Here is an 18,820-nt window from a genome sequence, read left to right on the forward strand (position 1 = left end):
GACCAAGGCCAGGTTAAAGACAAGTGGTGTTGGATGTCATAGGCCGAAGGGTGGGACGAGCGGACATCGGTTGCTACTAATGAACCGTTTTGACCCGTACTGTTTCGACCAGTACCGTTTCGAATCGAACCGCTTCGACCCGAACCGTTTCGACGTGAATCATTTCGACCCGTACCGTTTCGATCCGAACTGGTGGTTGTGGGTGCTGGGGTGATAGATTCCAATTCATTTGACAACCAAACACAACAAATATGGATTTGAGATTCCAATTCCAACAATTTCCAATTCCAGTTGGAATGTTTAAATTCCAAATCTCATTCCTTCAAATTCTAATTCCTATACAAATTCCAATTCTAATTCCAAATCATTCCACAAACCAACACCCCCTAAGAATTGTGATTCTTATTTTTCTTTTTTTACCTTTTATAATCATACATATTCAAAACACAAAACTAAAACCAAATTTATTAGCTAAAGTCATATAATAGTAGTAATAATAATGATTATTTTTGGGTTTCAATTTGACTAGTGAGTAATTGGTGTAGTCACACCTTTGGGCTTTTATTGGTGAGGGCCGGTGGATGAATCAAATAATTCACTCTCAAACCGCAGAAGCAGCCCAGCACCACCATGAACAACATTGCTACCGGAATACTATCATCATCGTCGCCGTCATCTACCCTTTATAGCTGTCGCCGGCTTATCATTTCTTCCTTTTCCTCATCTTATCAAACCCACATTCAATCTCACTGGAAAAATACCATTTCAATGTCCTCTTCTTCTTCTCCTTCTTCATCCGCTGCTATTCAATCTGGTCCGTCTGATTCGATAATCAAGTCTACTGTACCATTATCGGTTGCCCGAGAACCCGAACCGGTTAAGGAAGATAACAAGCCTCCGCCAAAGCAACATCCGTGGCTTATTGTAGGCCTTGGAAACCCTGGGAAGTTGTATAACCGCACAAGGCACAATGTTTGTATTCTATCTCTATATATGTATCTATCTCTTTGGTTACTTAATAAATATGGATGAAATAATTGTTTTTATTTTTTTTTATTTTTAATTACCATTTAGATATGTAAGTTTTATGGATTGAAATTAGAAGAGAAAAAATAGATAAACCTTAGAAGAAAAGAATTATAAACCCTAATTTTGTTTGTAACATTAAATTAGCAGAATTCTAATCAAATTATTTAGGCCGAGGCGTATAGGAAAAAAAATACATTTTTTAAGGGTTTTAGACATGTTTTAGGCTTCTTTAGGGGTAGTTTAGGTTGATTCCAGGCTTGTTTCGGGTTGGTATAACTGTTTGAGACCTGTTCACACGATTTGTGGCTGGAATTTTATTGAAACTTGGCCTGAAATATGCGCCTGAGGGCCTGAAAGTAGGGCTTTTGAAGCGAGAAGGCTGCGTTGGGCCTAGGCACGCGCCTGGGCAACAGAGAGTATTACTACGGAATTTCTTGAATTTAGTTTGGGCAAATTTGGGCAAACAGTTCTCTATGTATTAAAATCCCGATATATCAGTGATATATCGGTTATCGGTCCCCTGCCGAGATAGCGGTACAAAATATTGGTCAGAATATCGGTACCGATAATATCAACGATATTGTCCGATATTTGACCGATATAGGACCGATATTTGATCGATAAATCACCGATTTTCCCGATATCAGTACCATTCTTCTTATTTCTACCGTTCATTTTTCTTCTTATTGCTGCTATTCGTGTTTTAAGTATTAATTGTTAGTTGTTCCTGTTAAATGTTAGTGTTTTAAGTCTTAGTCAGTTCTTACTTGTTACAATTGTTAGTGTTAAATTGCTATATATATAAATTTAGCATGATATTAAAATTACCGATATCCCACCACGATAACCGATATCTCAGATATCAGTCCTTGACCGATATCCGATATTTTTCACCGCATTAACTACTTAGACAGTTGTATACTTATAAATTATGAATATGTTACCATTTAGATATGTGAGTGTTATGGATTGATATTAAAAGAGAGAAATAGATAAACCGTAGAAGAAAATAATTTATGAACCCTAATCATGTTAGTAACATGAAATTAGTAGAATATTAATCAAATTGTTTAACTTTAATTATCAGTAACACTTCCTCTTGTCGTATATTGGATGTTCATGGTAATTAGTTTTATGAAAATGATGCTTTTGGATGTATAAGTATGTGATTGGAATTTGTAGGTGGGTTTTGAGATGGTGGATGCAATAGCAGAAGCTGAGGGTATCTCCATGAGCAGTGTTTCATTCAAAGCTTTTTTTGGCAAAGGTCTGTCACAGAACTCATTATTGTTTTCGGCAAAGCTTTTTTAGTCTATAATGTTTTTTTTTTTTTAATCTTTTTATTTATTTAGGATGTATTGGAAATACTCCGCTGATGCTTGCTAAGCCACAAACTTTCATGAATAATAGCGGTGAGTCTGTAAGTAAGCTCATCTGGTCATACATCTGTTACTGTTTTTCTTTTCTTTTTATCGAGTAAAATGCCATTTTCGTCGCTGAGGTTTGGCCAGTTTTGTGACTTTCATCCAAAGGTTTTTTTTTTCGCATCCGGACCCAAAATGTTTGAATTCTTGCCATTTTCATCCGGCTCGTTAACTCCATTCATTTTTCTCCGTTAAGTCAGGGGTATTCTTGTTTTTTTGTTAACTTAAAGGGTGATTCGGTCTTTTGCACTTTTTGTACAAGTATTCAAAAGACCGAATTGCCCTTTAAGTTAACTAAAAAGATGGAAATACCCTTGACTTAACGAAGAAAAATGGATGGAGTTAACGAGCCAGTTGAAAATGGCAAGATTTCAGACCTTTTAGATCCAGATGCGGAAAAACAAACCTTTGGATGAAAATCGCAAAATTGGCCAAACCTCAGGGACAAAAATAGCATTTTACTCCTTTTTATTTTTTACAGTTTATTGACTTCATGATTTCTATTTAAAAGGTTGGAGCGATTGTTTCTTTCTATAAGATTCCACCAAAGCAAGTACTCATGGTAAAGTCTTTAAAATGTTACTTACTTTTAATATTACCTCTTTGAATTCATGAGTTGTCGTGATACATCATTTGCAGATTTATGATGACTTAGATTTGCCGTTTGGAAAGTTACGACTGTTGCCAAAAGGTGGACATGGGGGACACAACGGGTAAATACCATGCTGCTATTACTTCCTTTTATACTTTATATGATGAACCTATTCTATGATTAGACTTGTTATATAATATGAAAACATGCCCTTTTTTATTAATAAAAGCTGGTGTTAGCATACAAAAACACAAGTTACATTATTATATTGAAAATACAAACATTTTTAAATGCCAAGTGGTCAGTTTAACCAATTAACCATGTTTTATGATGAAAAAACAAAATTTTGTTAAGTTAAGATTCTTGATGTTTGTGTACCTATGATAGTTTATCTAGAATCAATGAAATCTGAGTTGGATTTTTTTAGCTGTTTCTGTTTATTTTAAAGCGCAGTTTTTTACTCATGACATACATGCATATTACGATTCTATCTACTGCTCATTCTTGTCTCTTAGTAGCATTTAAACACTTCTATATTTTTCTTGATTTAGAATATGTTTTGTAACTATATGAGACAAATGGGCGAGTCAGTGGTTTGGTAACAGGTAACAGGCCATAAACAATATCTATATTGATTACGACAACTATGAGTGAAATAGTAAATCCAATTTTCTTAAAAAAAGCAATTTAGGAGGTCGTAAACATATGGATGAAAGTTGTATCTTTGTTCCTAATGATTTTTGTGTTGTTGAAGGATGAAGAGTGTGATCAATCACCTTAAAGGGACTCGTGACTTTCCTCGTTTAAGAATAGGTTATTGATCACCTTTTAATTCTTGTTGCCAGTTACGTATTATGATTATTAATATATTATATGTAATAATGAGTCGCTGACGTTTGTAGGCATTGGGAGGCCGCCGGGAAAGATGGAAGCTGCTAGCTATGTTCTTCGACGATTTAACAAACAAGAAAGCGAGGAGGTATGTTACATAGCTATACTAGAGGTGCCAATTTTGATCTTTTAATATACAAATCGGTTCGGTTATGTTTAGGGTGAGGTGAGGTTAAAATATGTAAGCAAAAAGAAAGCGGGTCAAACGGGTTGAAATTACCCGGCTCTTCATAATAATTTCATGTAGCCAACAAATAAACATGTGATTGTGTGTTTTGACAGCTGGATTTCACATTTCAAACCGGCATTGAAGCGATTCGAATTCTCTTACTCCAAGGTTTTGATAAGAGTGCAACATTTGTGAATAGTCCAAAGCATGTGAAGCAAATTCAATAAATAAAATGTTTACGACAAGAAAGACAGACCCTATTGAGATGATTAAGACATTTGGTATCAGAGCTAAATATCCTCAAATGGATGTGCAATGCGTGTTGAATTTTGTATCCCATTCTACTGTTACCCGTTTTTATTTGAAGATTATATATCCTAGTCCTTTCCTACTCTGATCTACGACATTTGGTATCAGAGCTAAATATCCTCATAGTTTGATACCACGATTCTCAGTTCCTGATTCAACATCCGATTCCTTTCACTTAAAACTAATTCCCAAGATCTGCACATGACAATGTACTGTGAAGTTGTAGTATCAAGTTTTCGTTACCAAGGGTAGGATGATGTAGACTTGGATCAACAAGATCCAACCAACTGACTAAAGTGGTTGTTTGGCACCAGTCATGCATGTCCGAAAGTAGGGATGAGCAAAATGGACCCGGTACCGGAACCGAACCGGTACCGGTACCGAATTTACCAAACCGGGTACCTTTTCGGTACCGATTCGGTACCGAATTTTGACATTTTCGGTACCGGTTCGGTACCGGTCCAGTACGGTACCGGTTCGGTACCGGTATTTACCGGTTTTTACCTTTAAATACCGGTACCGTACCGGTATCCGAACCGTACCGTACCGGTACCGAACCGTACCGTACCGGGTATATTCGGTACCGGTACCCACTTTTGAGGATTTTCGGTACCGGTACTTTCGGTTCCGGTACCGGACGGTACCGAGCTCATCCCTATCCGAAAGAACCTTAGACCTGGATCAAATGAGGGTAGCCATCCTGGATGGCCATTATGTACATGGGTCGAAGGGGATCTGAGCAGTCATGCAAAACCATACATGTCCAAGCTTCTATGCACCATCAAATACCCATTGGAAATAACTCATGGATCGATTTTTTTTTTTTTTTTTTTGTCAAAAGTTGTGGTTTTCAAAATCTTTTAAGATAGTTTTACAATATATCTACGTGCACTTATTTAACTGATATATTTTGACAGTGATGTTATTTCTCTTGCCATCTCTCAGCCTCCAAGATTTATTAAGATTTATTTATTTAATTAAACAATATTTGACCTCACAAAATTATTAAAATTTAATTAAACAATATTTGACCTCACAAAATTATTACACATGACAACCAATTTCTTATTTATTAATAGATTTATTTTTTAAATTTTAATTATCACCGAAGTTAAAATCAATGTTTTAAAAACCGGTAAATACCGGCCGGTTATACCGGTATTACCGTTTTCAGATGTAAATCCGGTACGAAATACCCCGGTAAATAAGTGAAACGCCATAAGGTTTGTACAGGCGGTAAAATCCGGTATACTGGTTTGAAACGTAATACCGGTACCGGACCAGGGTTATTTTAGTTTAGGTTGTTACTTATTTTTATTATATATGTTACATATCTTACGTAATTTTTATATATTATGATTATTCGTAACTAAAAGTTGTTATTTAACATTGTATGAAATGAAAATAGTTATCTTCTAGTTGATGAGGATAGCGATAATAGTGAATTTCATTTATGTGATCGTGAATTTGATGTATTCAAAACTTAAATGCCTTAAACATATCGTACACTTTCATTTAAAAGAGCAGGTTGGAAAATTGAATGATTTTCGATTATCTTTTGAATTATTTTTTATTATGGATTTACTTTTGAGACATCTTTTAATATGTAATCATGTATTTTTGGATTAACTTTTGAGTTGATGTTGTAATTTATGAAATTAAAGAGTTAGCTAGTCAACCCGGTTGAACCGCTCGGTACAACCTGGTTCAAACGGTTGAACCATTTTTTAGCCTAATTCGGTTTGATTTAAAAACCGGGTTTTAAAACATTGGTTAAAATAATACTTGACCTCGCACATAACCAATTTCTTGTTTATTAGGTATATATTTGATTAGTTATAACCACATTATTTTGATAAACGGGTCATAAACATGCCATCTCTACATTCACGACCTCCATGGATGTAATTAGAGGAGTAGCAGCATGTGCAGATCGAAACAGAAACATGATTTAACTGTTCAAAACCTAAACTCAAAGATCTTGAGGGTAAAAGCAAAAGTAGAAATTGAAACAGCAAAGAAACACAAAAATATTACCCACAAAGAAACTGAAAACATGAATGGGAAAATTATTAAAACTGAATATGAAACTGAGGTGACAAGAGACGAATTTGAAGCAGCCATGGGGAAATTCCATCAACACAGCTGAAACTCATCTACGATTTCCACTACAATCATAATCTAAATTAGAAATTGGATGTGCAGTATTTTGACCCATATCACATGTTTCCTCATTAGCCCTTTTTAAAATTTTTGACGCGCTCAATATTAAACCTCCCGAGCCAGCCTATTTACAACCAAAATTGGCACCTATATATGATACCATCTAACATTATTTTCAAGAGATAATAAGCCTCTTGACTCAAATACAAACACCTGGTGACGTTAGAGATGCATGGGGAGGGGTTGGATTTTGTAAAGCATAAGCATTTTAGAAACAGTTAAATTTGTTTAGTCATAATAAAACTATTTAAAAGCAGTAGAAACTCTATAAAAAACACGCAGCGGCAATACACCAACAAAGTGCAAACTGAACTTCTGCTGGATCATCAAGTCCTATTTCTTTTAAAGGAATGATGCTTTCAACATGACACTCATTAGCTCCAACTGCTATGATTCTGTCCACAATAGAATATAAAGCATATCATAAATGATGATATCAAACAAAAGTAACTACAACTAAAATGAAATATTTTTGTAAATTTGGTGCTAATTTACGCAATATTCCCCGAGTATAAGAGCATCCACAATGCTATAAACCCACAAACCGACACCTCAGATTCCAAACATCTTTCAAAAATACTTAATTTTTACTACAACGCTACACCCTTTTCAGAATCTACACCCATTTGTAGCATATTGTAATTCCGGACGAATAATAGGGAGGTTTGGAAATCCAAACGCTTCCACATCAGCAGCGTTGTGGATGCTCTAAATATAGTAATAATAATAATAAAATAAAGGGTTGATGGAAATTTGAAATTGGATGTAACAAAAATACATTTTAGATAGCTTTTGATCTGTTTGACATGTTTCCTTATTATCCTCTTATATTTATCTGCTCAATATCATACCCCTCAATAATATACTCCAAAACCGGCCCAATAACAATCAAAATGAAAGCATATTGTAATTCCGGACGAGAGCCATAACAGGGGAGGTTTGGAAATCCAAACGCTGCCACATCAGCAGCGTTGTGGATGCTCTAAATATAGTAATAATAATAATAATAAAATAAAGGGTTGATGGAAATTTTGATCTGTTTGACATGTTTCCTTATTATCCTCTTATGTTTATCTGCTCAATACCATACCCCTCAATAATATACTCCTAAACCGGCCCAATAACAATCAAAATGCAAGATTCAGAATACTATAAGAAGATAAATTAACAAAATGCGAACCTGAATTGCAGAAATGAAAGCATGCTAGTTCTGTAAGGGAATGAGGCTTTCAACATAACACTTGATTTGCTCCACATACACCGATTTTGGGGATAGAAATCGATGACCAAGAGTGAGTTCAATTGATTTAAAACATCTAGTCTTCATGTTATAGATGGATACGCTGATCAAATTCTCAGACAACACCCTTGGGGAAAAGATAATCTTGTCCATATTAGTAGAATCACACGGGTAAGGGCCATATGCCCCATAACGGAACTGAGACTTGGAAGGGATCGTAACAGTTTCTCTGACCCAAACTCGTTTCTCATAGTCTTGCAACATCCAAATGTGCACTTTGTTCCATTCCTCCCAGTTCCAGGGATCGCAACAAGCTAAGCCTAATAAGCCATTGATTTTTACTAACATTGCATAAGGATACATGGACGTTAAATTAGTGTCAGTGTCAGTGTCAGTGTCGGGCGCCGCCTCTGGATGCTTGTTAACAATGTAAAACGTCTCTGTTGTTAAATCGAATGCCAAAATTTCAAGTGGATTTCGAAGCTTAAGATGTATGACGCTATTGACACAAACACTACCTCCGGTGCCAGAGAAACAACGCCGGGCACTCATACCAAGAGGAAGATCGACCTCAATCTTTCTCCATGAGTAATTTGAGATGGAAAAAATCATTACCTCTATTGTAGTAGGTTTAATTAATTCAACATCAATGTACAAAACTTTGTGTTCATTACTTGGTTCATCGAACCCAAACAAGTAATAATCACACTTGTTTTCATCAGTGTAATTCCGTAAGGGAACAGGAGGATCAGGGAGTTTGAAAAACTTGTGTGTGGTAGGGTTAAAAACAAAAACATACAGTTTACCACAATAACTATCCCGGGAAGTAAAAAATAGTAGCCCGTTTAAATGTTCGGCATGAAGATTGGCTGCGTCGAAGACAGTGTAGTCGAGTTTCATGAGATTAGCGACTGATCCACCGTCATTAGCACCGGAGAAGAAGTATCGTGTTTTGGTGGATGAATCGCGAGCAGTAAAAAATAAAGCGGTGGTACGGGGGCCAACGGTGGAGTGGAGTTTGTGGAATGATGGACCGGAGATGAGCGACAGCCATGATTTAGAGACAGATTTGAATCGGAGGATGGATTTCACGGGGATTCTGGAAAGGATATCTTCGATTATTTCCTCAGGGAATGAATTTTTGGCTTTCTGCGCCGATCGATCATCCGATTGTTCGTCTTCTAGGGTTTCCATCTTCAATCGGTTAAAAGAAGGGAATCGTTGCAGGGGAATCAAAGGTTTCTCAAAATCTCAGTGGATGTTTGGGATTTCTTTTGAAAATGACTTTTGCACTATGTTCCAGAGTTTTATTTTTAAAAGAAGAGAAGGGATTTGGAAAGAAAGAAAAGAGGTATGTTGTTCCAGAGTTTTTTTATGGGGAGAAAGAAAGAGGGAAGGAGAGAAAAAGAAGGTCTTTTGGAGTTCAATTGTTTCTCTTCAAATCAGAAAGATTGGGAGAGAACAGAATATTGTAAGTTCACTTTTTCCAATTTTACCCTCATCAAAAAATGGCGGGTATTTCTCCCGCAACCCGCCATATCTTCAACCCACCTTCCATCATCTCTCCCAGAATCTCGTATCTTCAGTTTTCATCATCATATTTCCCATATCTTGATTCAACTGTTCATAATCGTTGCTACTACTATCCAACAACGCTTAGCAATTCATCTTCCAGGTAACACACCTACATTCAATTTATCATATACATGAGTTTTGTATAAGATGAGTGTGTCGCAATTTTAGGGTAAGTTTGATGTTGGTTTGTGGTTGAATGGATGGTAATTTAGGTAGTTCAGCTTCTTTTAGTTTTAATTGTGTTTGATTTGTGAATAATTAGGTTTAGTTTGTTAAGATTTTTAGGTAATTTTAGATTATATGAGTTTTATTTGTGTTTAATTGGTGGATAATTAGTTATTTGATTTAATTTGCTTAGTTTTTGGTTGGTTGTTTGATTTACTCTGTATTCTTATTAAACTCAGGAACACACGAACACAGAACACAGTGTTAATGCTTAATGTACAAGTGATTAAAGACATATAAAACTACATTTAATGCAAAAACTACCATTTTGACAATGTAAAATTTAAAAAGATCGAACCTTTATTTTAAAATTCAGTTCATATATTAATTAACCAACATAATAGCAATAAAAATCAGATCCTTATACATCTTTTAATACTATGACAACAGTAAACTAAAAAAGACAAGATCCAATTAAGATGGGTAGTGATCATACCTATAATAACATTTGAATTTGCACCTGTAAACAATCAAGAAACACACAAAAAAAATAAGAATAATGAAATCTTGATTCTTGAGGGGGGTTAGATGGTAAATTAACATAAGACTTACCTGAAGGAGGTGTTTGGGAAACAGTAGCAGAGCCTGAGAAATCACAACTCCATTGAACTTGACCCTTTTTTTATAATAACTATTGACAGCATAATTGTTCAAAACTTGGCACAAGCGTAACCTGCATTAAGCATTCAAAACTAACGCTTAAACGCGCGTAACCCGCACCGGTTACGCGTCGAGTGCTAGGTTGAGTGTGTATCAAAGCTGGGTTACGCGCGTTACGTGGCACATGATGGGTGTTTGCCGGCCCCGGTACGCGTGACCGGCCTTTAAACACACATAACAACGTCACGCGCATAAGAGATGCCTACATAACCAACGCCTAAACGCGCGTAACGCCTAAACGTGTTTTCGACGGATGTTACAGTTACCAAGGTTGGTTTGTTGTGGTAGAGTTTATCATTTATTGCGTGCCAAATTGACCCGAGTTATTGCTTGTGACAGCCTTTTGATGGTACTAAAACGGCGGGTCGAAAACCAGCACACGTAACTGGCATATAAACATGCAAAAACTGAGTTTCACATACCGAAAACCAGAAAGTCAGAACTTAGAAGCTGTATAGTAATTTCAAAATAACCATTTTTAAACCAACCCATTCTGACCCATAACCCGTTCCGACCTGAACGCAATAACAACCCTAAGCAAACCTGCCCGACCCGACCCGTTTACCAGCCTAGTTCTGTAGAGTAAAACTGAGGTTATTCAACTGGATGAAAGCTGTTAATATCATTTTTATAATACTATTAGCACTATTAGCCTGTCTGTCAAAGCTGTTCGTTGAGGTTTGGAAGAATGAAATGCCTAATTTGTGAATCCTACCATAATTTCATAGAACAAGAATTAACAATTTTCTAATCAAATAACAATTTTTAACAGCAAGTAAAGTTGCAACGGATAATCAGATACGCAAGGTAATTCAAGTTGTGCGAGCCAGACAATTGCAAGCGGTTAACTTGATTTGCTTATTGGTGGCTTTCGTTGCACTACGTAGACTGTTAACCAAAAAGCGTGCCAATTTACCTACTAGAGATGAAATTTTACGACGACGATATGTACGAGAAGAGATGTTACACAACCTTTTAAACGGTGGTAAATGTCGTGACCTTGTCCGCATGAGTGAGAAAGCTTTTAAGACATTATGCGGTATCTTAAAGTGTGATGGGGGACTTCGACCTCCTCAACGCATGTCTGTTGAAGAACAAGTTGCAACATTTTTGCATATTGTAGGTAATGATTTGAGAAATCGGTTTACCTCTTGGCTGTACTGTCGTTCTGGATCAACAACCAATCGGTGCCTTCATAGAGTTTTACGAGCGATTATATCATTAGAAGGTCGTTATATTCAACAACCTAAAGGTGATATTGTCCCGAAAGAAATTCAGGAAAAAAAGAGATTTTATCCTTCTTTTAAGGATTGTATCGGTGCAATTGATGGAACACATGTTCGCGTCAAAGTAACTAATAAAGATGCTCCTAGATATCGCGGCCGCAAGGGATACCCGACTATAAATGTACTGGCTGCTTGTACATTTGATTTAAAGTTTACATACGTGCTAACTGAATGGGAGGGTACAGCATTAGACTCAAGAATAATAAAGAATGCATTTACTAGAGATGATAAACTAGTAATTCCTAAGGGTAATTTCTTAAACCGAGTTTATTTAGTTGTGTAATAATATTTTACAAAACTAACTACAACCAGTTTATAGGTAGATATTGTTTAGTAGACGCGGGTTTTCCTCATACGAGTTCCCTAATGACACCGTATAGAGGTGTTAGGTACCATTTGAAAGAGTACTCCACTCGTGCCCCTGTGAATGCAAAGGAGTTGTTTAATCTTCGTCATGCATCATTACGCAACGCAATTGAACGAGCATTTGGCGTCCTAAAAAAGAGGTTTCCCATTATTAGAAGTACAAGTGAACCATTCTACTCTGGCGAAACACAGTCTACCATCTTTTTAGCATGTTGTATTTTACACAACTTTTTATTAGAGGAATATCGTGATAAAGATCTTGAAGACGAGGTGATACAAGAGGTGTTAAATGCACCACAAGAGGAAGAGCGCTACAATACAAGAGATATACGTGAGGGAAGTACCAGATCCGAACAACTAAGGAACTCAATTGCAAATGCCATGTGGACTAACTATTTAATGTATCAAAACAATGAAATAGATATGTCAAAGTAGTTTTAGAATAGTACAATATGGATTTCAATTTGATTTTGTATTGACTGTTATGATTTCAATTAATTGGTGATTTGGCATTTATTTTATTTGCGTGTGCATATGGTAATTCTTTTTAGCATAACCAACCATTTATATATGTACACATGCGAATTTTATTTATGTTACAATGTAGAAAGTTATCATGAGCAAACACGAAGCTACCGGAAAGAAGGAACAACTAAAGTGGACCGACTATAGACTATATGGACGAGCTATTCATACAATCCATGATAGCGCAACAGAATAAAGGCTATAGGATTAATGGCACTTTTACAACACAAGCATACAACAATATGATTGAGGAGCTGAGGACAAAGCTTCAAATTGATGTTACCAAAAAACATTTGAAGAATCATTTGAAGACATTGAAAGACCATTTCTCCCAATGGTACGATATGTTTCGTGGTACGTCGATGAGTGGGTTCTCATGGAATTCAGAAACTCAATTAATTGAAGCGGAAGATGAAGTGTGGGATCAACTAATATACGTAAGGGCTTTTAATTATTTACATGAATATTTAGATGATCATTTATAATACTAATTATCTTGATTTTGTTAAAAAGTCGAAGCCTGAAGCTGCAGTGTTGAAGATGAAGAAAATCTCAAACTTCAATGAAATGCTAGAACTGTTTGCAAAGGATAGGGCATCCGGTGCACAGGCTGCAACCGCTAAAGAAACGGTTCGCGTCGAAACGGTACGGGTCGATGCGGTTCGCGTCGAAACGGTACGCGTCGAAACGGTTCGCGTCGAAACGGTACGCGTCGAAACGGTTCGCGTCGAAACGGTACGCGTCGAAACGGTACGCGTCGAAACAGTACGCGTCGAAACGGTTCGCGTCGAAACGGTAAATTGCTTATTCTATCGTCTTCTGTAACATATGATCTTGTGATGCCTTTAAAGAGCTTAACTGTGCTAAATTATTATCAACTACTGATGCTTTGTTTATGAAAATGCAATATCATATAAGATGGTCAAACTTAAAGAACTATGTTAAATTGAGGATGCTGGTGACTACAAGAATCTTTGCCATATTATTCCACAAGTTTAGGTTGGTTGAAATTGTTGGTAATTTTAGTGTTATCAACAATTTTAGGATATTGGATTAACTCGTTGATAGAGGATATAACATTGGACATTGAACGAGTTAGGTGCCGCGGGAGTGCGGGCTCGATTTAATTCTAATGTTATTTGAGTTTTATATAAATATCCTTTTGGGCTTAATGATTTTATAATGGTCATAGTGTTTTGAAACTAAAGTTAATTAATTTGTTTTAGCTTATTAATGGTTTAGAAATGTTTTACTTTAGTTTACTAAGGAACTAGTTTTGGTCGGTTGTTTTAAAAGACCCATTACTATCAAATAATGGCCATGTAATCCAATTGGCTGTAACTTTGGTTGGAGAGTTATTCAATGCCGGCTGCCCACTTCTGAAGCTTTGAGTAAAAGGAAGATCATAAACGGTCCAACCGGGTGTTATCTATGCTGGTCGGATGAGGAGACGGTAAACCATCTGTTTACAGGTTGCATCGTGGCGAATTTGGTTTGGCAGGAAGTATCTAAGTGGTGCAACATACCACACATCTTTGCTTTCTCAATAGGTGACCTGCTAAAGATTCATAAGCATATTCCGGGGAGCGAGCAGAAGAGGAAAATGGTGCAGGCTGTGATCTTGTTAGGCTGCTGGAGCCTATGGAGGGCAAGAAACAACCTTGTTTTCTCAAATATCACGGTTAGTGTTAAGGATATTATTGGTGAGATGAAATCCTTGGGCTTTTTGTGGCTGAAACATAGAGCTAACGGCGAGACTTTAACGTGGGAGAAGTGGGAAAAAATCGATGTATAATGTCTTGTTTTGTTCTCGGTTTCTCTGTTGTATGGCCCGGGCCCCGCTAGCGCCTTGCTAATGGGGTTTTCGGTTTTGTTGTTAATGAAAGTCGTCGTTCCAGGTTTTATCACAAACTTTGCTATTTCAATTCGGGTTCCAGGTTTGTTAATTTCATTGAAATCACTTGTTCTAGACCAATTATACAACAGAAATAGAGTTTAATTTGTTATTGAAGAAGAGCGAATGTTTTAAAGAAGATAAGAAACTCGGTGACGGTACCAAGGATTGTCCGGGTTATTTTTTTATTTTAATTTTGCTTAGAATGGTATAATAGTAAAATTGTTACTTTTCTTTCTTTTCCTCTCCACTCGGGAGCATACAATTTATTTTCCTCTCCTTTTCTTTCCATTCCTTTTAAACTTGGGAACACAAATAAATTTTTAATTTTTCCTTTATATTGCTTTCTTTTCTCTCCTAAACTTTCTTTCTTTCTTTTTCTTTCCTTTATTAAACTCAGGAACACAGTGTTGAAGCTAAGAACGACTTTAAGAAAAGAAATAACAAAACATTATAGGAGAAGGAGAAAAAAAAAAGTCCAGATTTCTTACTTAGACTATGGGGGTATGGGGCTTGGGTTGAGGGAAAACGCCAAAGCCACCACCCCGTGTAAGTTTGGGTTGGGGCGTGGCCCTTGGGACTTGGGTTTCAAGCCGTGCGTGGGGCGATCTTATCCTAGCTGGCGTCCTCCTATTCGCTGATCCCGCCATGTCATAGCTGACCCGCCATGTCATAACGGGCCATTTGAAAGTTTGAATTTTAAATTCAAACCGTTTGGCCAAGCCAAGCGGTCACCCCAACCCCAACATCCCCTATAAATGTAACCCCAACCCCACCAGCTACCCCATTCCAGACCCGTCACTATCCACCGCTACCCCACCAGCTACCCACTTCCAAACCCGTCACTATCCACCGCTACCCCACCGGCTGACCACCCCCAACCCGAAGAAGATGGCATCTTGGACCCACAAGGAAGAATTGGCTCTCGTCACAAGCGTCGTTGACGCTATGAAGGGTCGGCAACCTGGCTAAACACGATATTGGCCGGAAGCATTCGCAACCTACAAACATAACGTCCGACACGACCGCCACAACCTCAGCGCGTGCCAACATAAATGGCGCGAGCTACGGCCCAAGCTCGATCATTTCAAGGCTTACTACGAAGCCGTTCTGAGCGGCGATTTAAGCCACGAGGACCGGGTGGCGGTGGCGAACATTGAATTTCTAGGTAAGGAGCGAAAGGCGTTTTACAAGACCCCCCTTTTTGAAATTTACCTAATGCCCTAAGTTTTTTATTTTGTAATTTTTAGGTATTATGTAATTTTTAGGATTATGTAATTTTTAAAAATCTAATGAAATTTTAGGGTTTTTTTATAAATCTTGTGTGAATTTTATAAATTTTTTGTAATTTTTTTAACAATTTGCCAAGCGGTGCACCCAACCCAAGCCCAACCCACGCCCCGCCATACCCCACGGACACGTCACTAGCCGGTGGGGGGGCTCCAATGCCACGTGTCAACTCATGCCCCAACCCAAGCCCCACCATACCCCACGATCTTAGGAAGGAGAAGTTGAAAAGGAATCCCACACACCACCCTCAGTAATCGTATAAAAGTTACCTTTTTATCGTTGATATGAATAGCATACAAAACCAAGATTACTTCCTTTTATACTTGATATGAATAGCCTATGAAACATGCCCTTTTTTATTAATAAAAGCTGGTGTTAACATATTAAAACACAAGTTACATTATATAAGATCTTAAAAGAGAAAGTCGGTGGTTGTCAAATCATACCCACCGACTTTTCTTTGTATATAATGCTTATTTGCATAAAAATCTTCTAGATGTAATGTTGTTGTCGTGGTTTTCCTATCACCAACTCAATAAGATTGTAGGAGTTCGACTCTTGACCTCTTCTCTTTTTCTCATATGGTTTTTAATTTATCTAGGCCCAACTAATAATTTACATTTTGGCCCCCTCATCTTTTACATTTTGCATTTCTTACTAATACTTTTGAAATTTACATTTTTTGCTCATGCTTTTCTAATCTACATTTTTGGCCCATAACTTTTTTTCTTTTTTAACACATTGTGATTTATGCTCTTTGTCTTGCTACACGTTTTCACCCGTCGCGTGCCGCCGCAATACACGGCGGGACTACTACTCTTACTTTAAAAACTTGCAATTTTAACTTCTAGAATCCTACTCCTACTTCTGCAATTGTCAATGCATTGTGTTTTACACTTCTTGTCTACCTTTGTGTTTTATAATTTTTTGTATTTGTCTTTTACGCATGTTTTAAGCTTTTTTAAGTAAGTGTCTTTTACACGTTGCATTTTACGAATCGTGTGTTGTCATACTGCACGTTTTCACCCGCCACACGCCGCCGCAACGCGCTGCGGGTAAAATACTAGTTATATTGAAAATACAAACATTTTTAAATGCCAAGTGGTCAGTATAACCATGTTTTATGATGAAAAAACAAAATTTTGTTAGGTCCCCTGTAGTGGGGCGCTTTAGCGCCCAATGGCGCCTAGCACACCACGACGGTGGGCTTTATGGGGCAAAAAAACTGGTGCAACGCTATCTCCTTCGCAGCGTTATATGGGCTTGATTTTCAAAACATGACCGTTACACAAACGGTCAAATCTAAAAAAAAAATTAAAATTCAATTAATATTCAATATTACCTATAAATATAAACCACGACCCGCCGGAAGAAGCCGGTCGAAAAGGCCCGAGTCGTCGTCGATGTTGATGGGAACCGAAATGAGTAGCGCATTTTCGGAGATAAACAAACGACTTTAAGACATACACGAACTCGGGACTAAACGTATGGAGGAGAACCGCGAAGTGACCGAGATTATGCGGGATAGACAATGGGCTCACGACTTTGAGTTCTACTCGAATCCGCACGACCACCTAATGGGAAAAGCGTTGAAGATGATGTTGGCACAAAAGGAGCGAATAGAAAAAAAATATAACCTTTGATTGTGTAATGTTTTTTTTTTTATTCTAGTTTAAATTTTTTACTGTTTTTTTTTAAATTTTATTGTAATCTTTTTTTAAAAAATGAAATGATTTTTAATTTAAAAAAATTTAGAAGTTAATTAAAAAAATTGAAAATTAATTAATTGAGTAATGATGACGTAGGGGCTTTATGACTATGGTCTCAAGTGGCATAACGCCCCATAAAGCCCCTATGTGACGTGGCTCGACACATGTCGCATAACACCCATAAAGGGGCTTTATGGCTACGGATGGCCTTAAGATTCTTAAGTTATCTTGATGTTTGTGCACCTATGATAGTTTATCTAAAATCCATGAAATTTGAGTTTTAGCTATTTCTGTTTCTTTTAAATCACAGTTTTTTACTCATGACATACAGTTATACATGCAAATTACGATTCCATCTCGTTGTCTCTTAGTAGCATTTAAATACTTCTATATTTTTCTTGATTTAGCATATACTTTGTAACTATATGAGACAAATGGGCGAGTCAGCGGTTTGGTAACAGGTCATAAACAATATCTATATTGATTACGGCAACTACGAGAGAAATAGTAATCCAATTTTCTTAAAAAAGCAACTTAGGAGGTAATAAACATATGAATGAAAGTTGTATCTCTGTGATCATCATGGATGATCTTTGTTCATAATGATTTTTGTGTTCTTGAAGAATGAAGAGTGTGATCAATCACCTTAAAGGGACTCGTGACTTTCCTCGTTTAAGAATAGGTTATTGATCACCTTTTAATTCTTGTTGCCAGTTATCTATTATGATTATTAATATATTATGTAATAATGAGTCGCTTATGTTTGTAGGCATTGGGAGGCCGCCAGGAAAGATGAAAGATGGAAGCTGCTAGCTATGTTCTTCGTTGATTTAACAAACAAGAAAGCGAAGAGGTATGTTACATAGCTATACTAGAGGCGCCAGTTTTGATCTTTTAATATACAAATGGGTTCGGTTATGTTTAGGGTGAGGTGAGGTTAAAATATGCAAGCAAAAAGAAAGCGGGTCAAACGGGGGTAATGCGCTGGTTGGTAGGTGCAAGGACCTTAAGGTTATGAGGAATCTTAACATTTTATTAGCCGAGTCGAGAATCAGGGGGGTTTCGTTAAGCTATATGGGTGGCCTCTTTATGTTTCTCAAGTTTGACGATGAGGAAACTTGTTCTAATTTTCTGCTAGATCATTAGACATGGAAGGATTGGTTTTTCAGCCTGGATCCTTGGGTCTGTCAACCGCTTCCGTTCGAGAGATTGGCGTGGGTTAGGATCTTCGGTGTTCCCATGCACCTAGCGGATAATGATGTCCTCAATAACATTGTCGAACACTTTGGAAAAATTGTGCATGGATCTCAGATTGAGGCAAAAGATGGTAACAAATCGGTAAGTTGGATCGGGCTGCTGGTGGGATAAGGAGATAGGATTCATGATCACGTAACTCTAAAATGGAGGGACAAA

At 37.1% G+C, this 18,820-nt stretch overlaps 2 protein-coding genes and 1 long non-coding RNA gene across 4 annotated transcripts in view; 2 read left to right on the top strand and 1 right to left on the bottom strand.

Moving 5' to 3' along the window:
• Window positions 1–546: 546 nt before the first annotated feature.
• LOC110941011 (peptidyl-tRNA hydrolase, mitochondrial) overlaps window positions 547–18,820 on the top strand; it is a 45,362-nt gene continuing 27,088 nt past the window's right edge. The window contains exons 1-8 of one of the 2 annotated variants that reach the window (XM_022182611.2): window positions 551–972; window positions 2,212–2,296; window positions 2,382–2,449; window positions 2,965–3,015; window positions 3,093–3,166; window positions 3,800–3,858; window positions 3,948–4,024; window positions 4,219–4,496. In XM_022182611.2, coding sequence (XP_022038303.1) covers window positions 631–972; window positions 2,212–2,296; window positions 2,382–2,449; window positions 2,965–3,015; window positions 3,093–3,166; window positions 3,800–3,858; window positions 3,948–4,024; window positions 4,219–4,332 — 870 coding nt within the window. In that variant the 5' untranslated portion in view covers window positions 551–630 and the 3' untranslated portion in view covers window positions 4,333–4,496. Of the gene's footprint in view, window positions 973–2,211; window positions 2,297–2,381; window positions 2,450–2,964; window positions 3,016–3,092; window positions 3,167–3,799; window positions 3,859–3,947; window positions 4,025–4,218; window positions 4,497–18,820 lie in introns of those variants that run through there. The other variant, XM_022182612.2, reaches the window with a different exon arrangement.
• LOC110941010 (putative F-box protein At4g09190) lies at window positions 6,826–9,311 on the bottom strand. Its single transcript, XM_022182610.2, has 2 exons — window positions 7,818–9,311; window positions 6,826–7,032 (listed from the first exon to the last, which is right to left on the bottom strand). The coding sequence occupies exon 1, from the start codon at window positions 9,069–9,071 to the stop codon at window positions 7,842–7,844; it is 1,230 nt and encodes a 409-aa protein (XP_022038302.1). The 5' UTR covers window positions 9,072–9,311; the 3' UTR covers window positions 6,826–7,032; window positions 7,818–7,841.
• On the top strand, window positions 9,406–14,394 carry LOC110941013. Its single transcript, XR_002593741.2, has 3 exons — window positions 9,406–9,552; window positions 12,597–12,951; window positions 13,028–14,394. It is a non-coding gene; the product is annotated as an uncharacterized LOC110941013 (long non-coding RNA).

The sequence above is a fragment of the Helianthus annuus genome, chromosome 5 (genome assembly GCF_002127325.2).
Source record: "Helianthus annuus cultivar XRQ/B chromosome 5, HanXRQr2.0-SUNRISE, whole genome shotgun sequence".
Taxonomy (NCBI): domain Eukaryota; kingdom Viridiplantae; phylum Streptophyta; class Magnoliopsida; order Asterales; family Asteraceae; genus Helianthus; species Helianthus annuus.

Coding starts and splice junctions, on each gene's coding strand:
- LOC110941010 (XM_022182610.2), bottom strand. CDS start 9,071: ATGGAAACCCTAGAAGACGAACAATCGGATGATCGATCGGCGCAGAAA.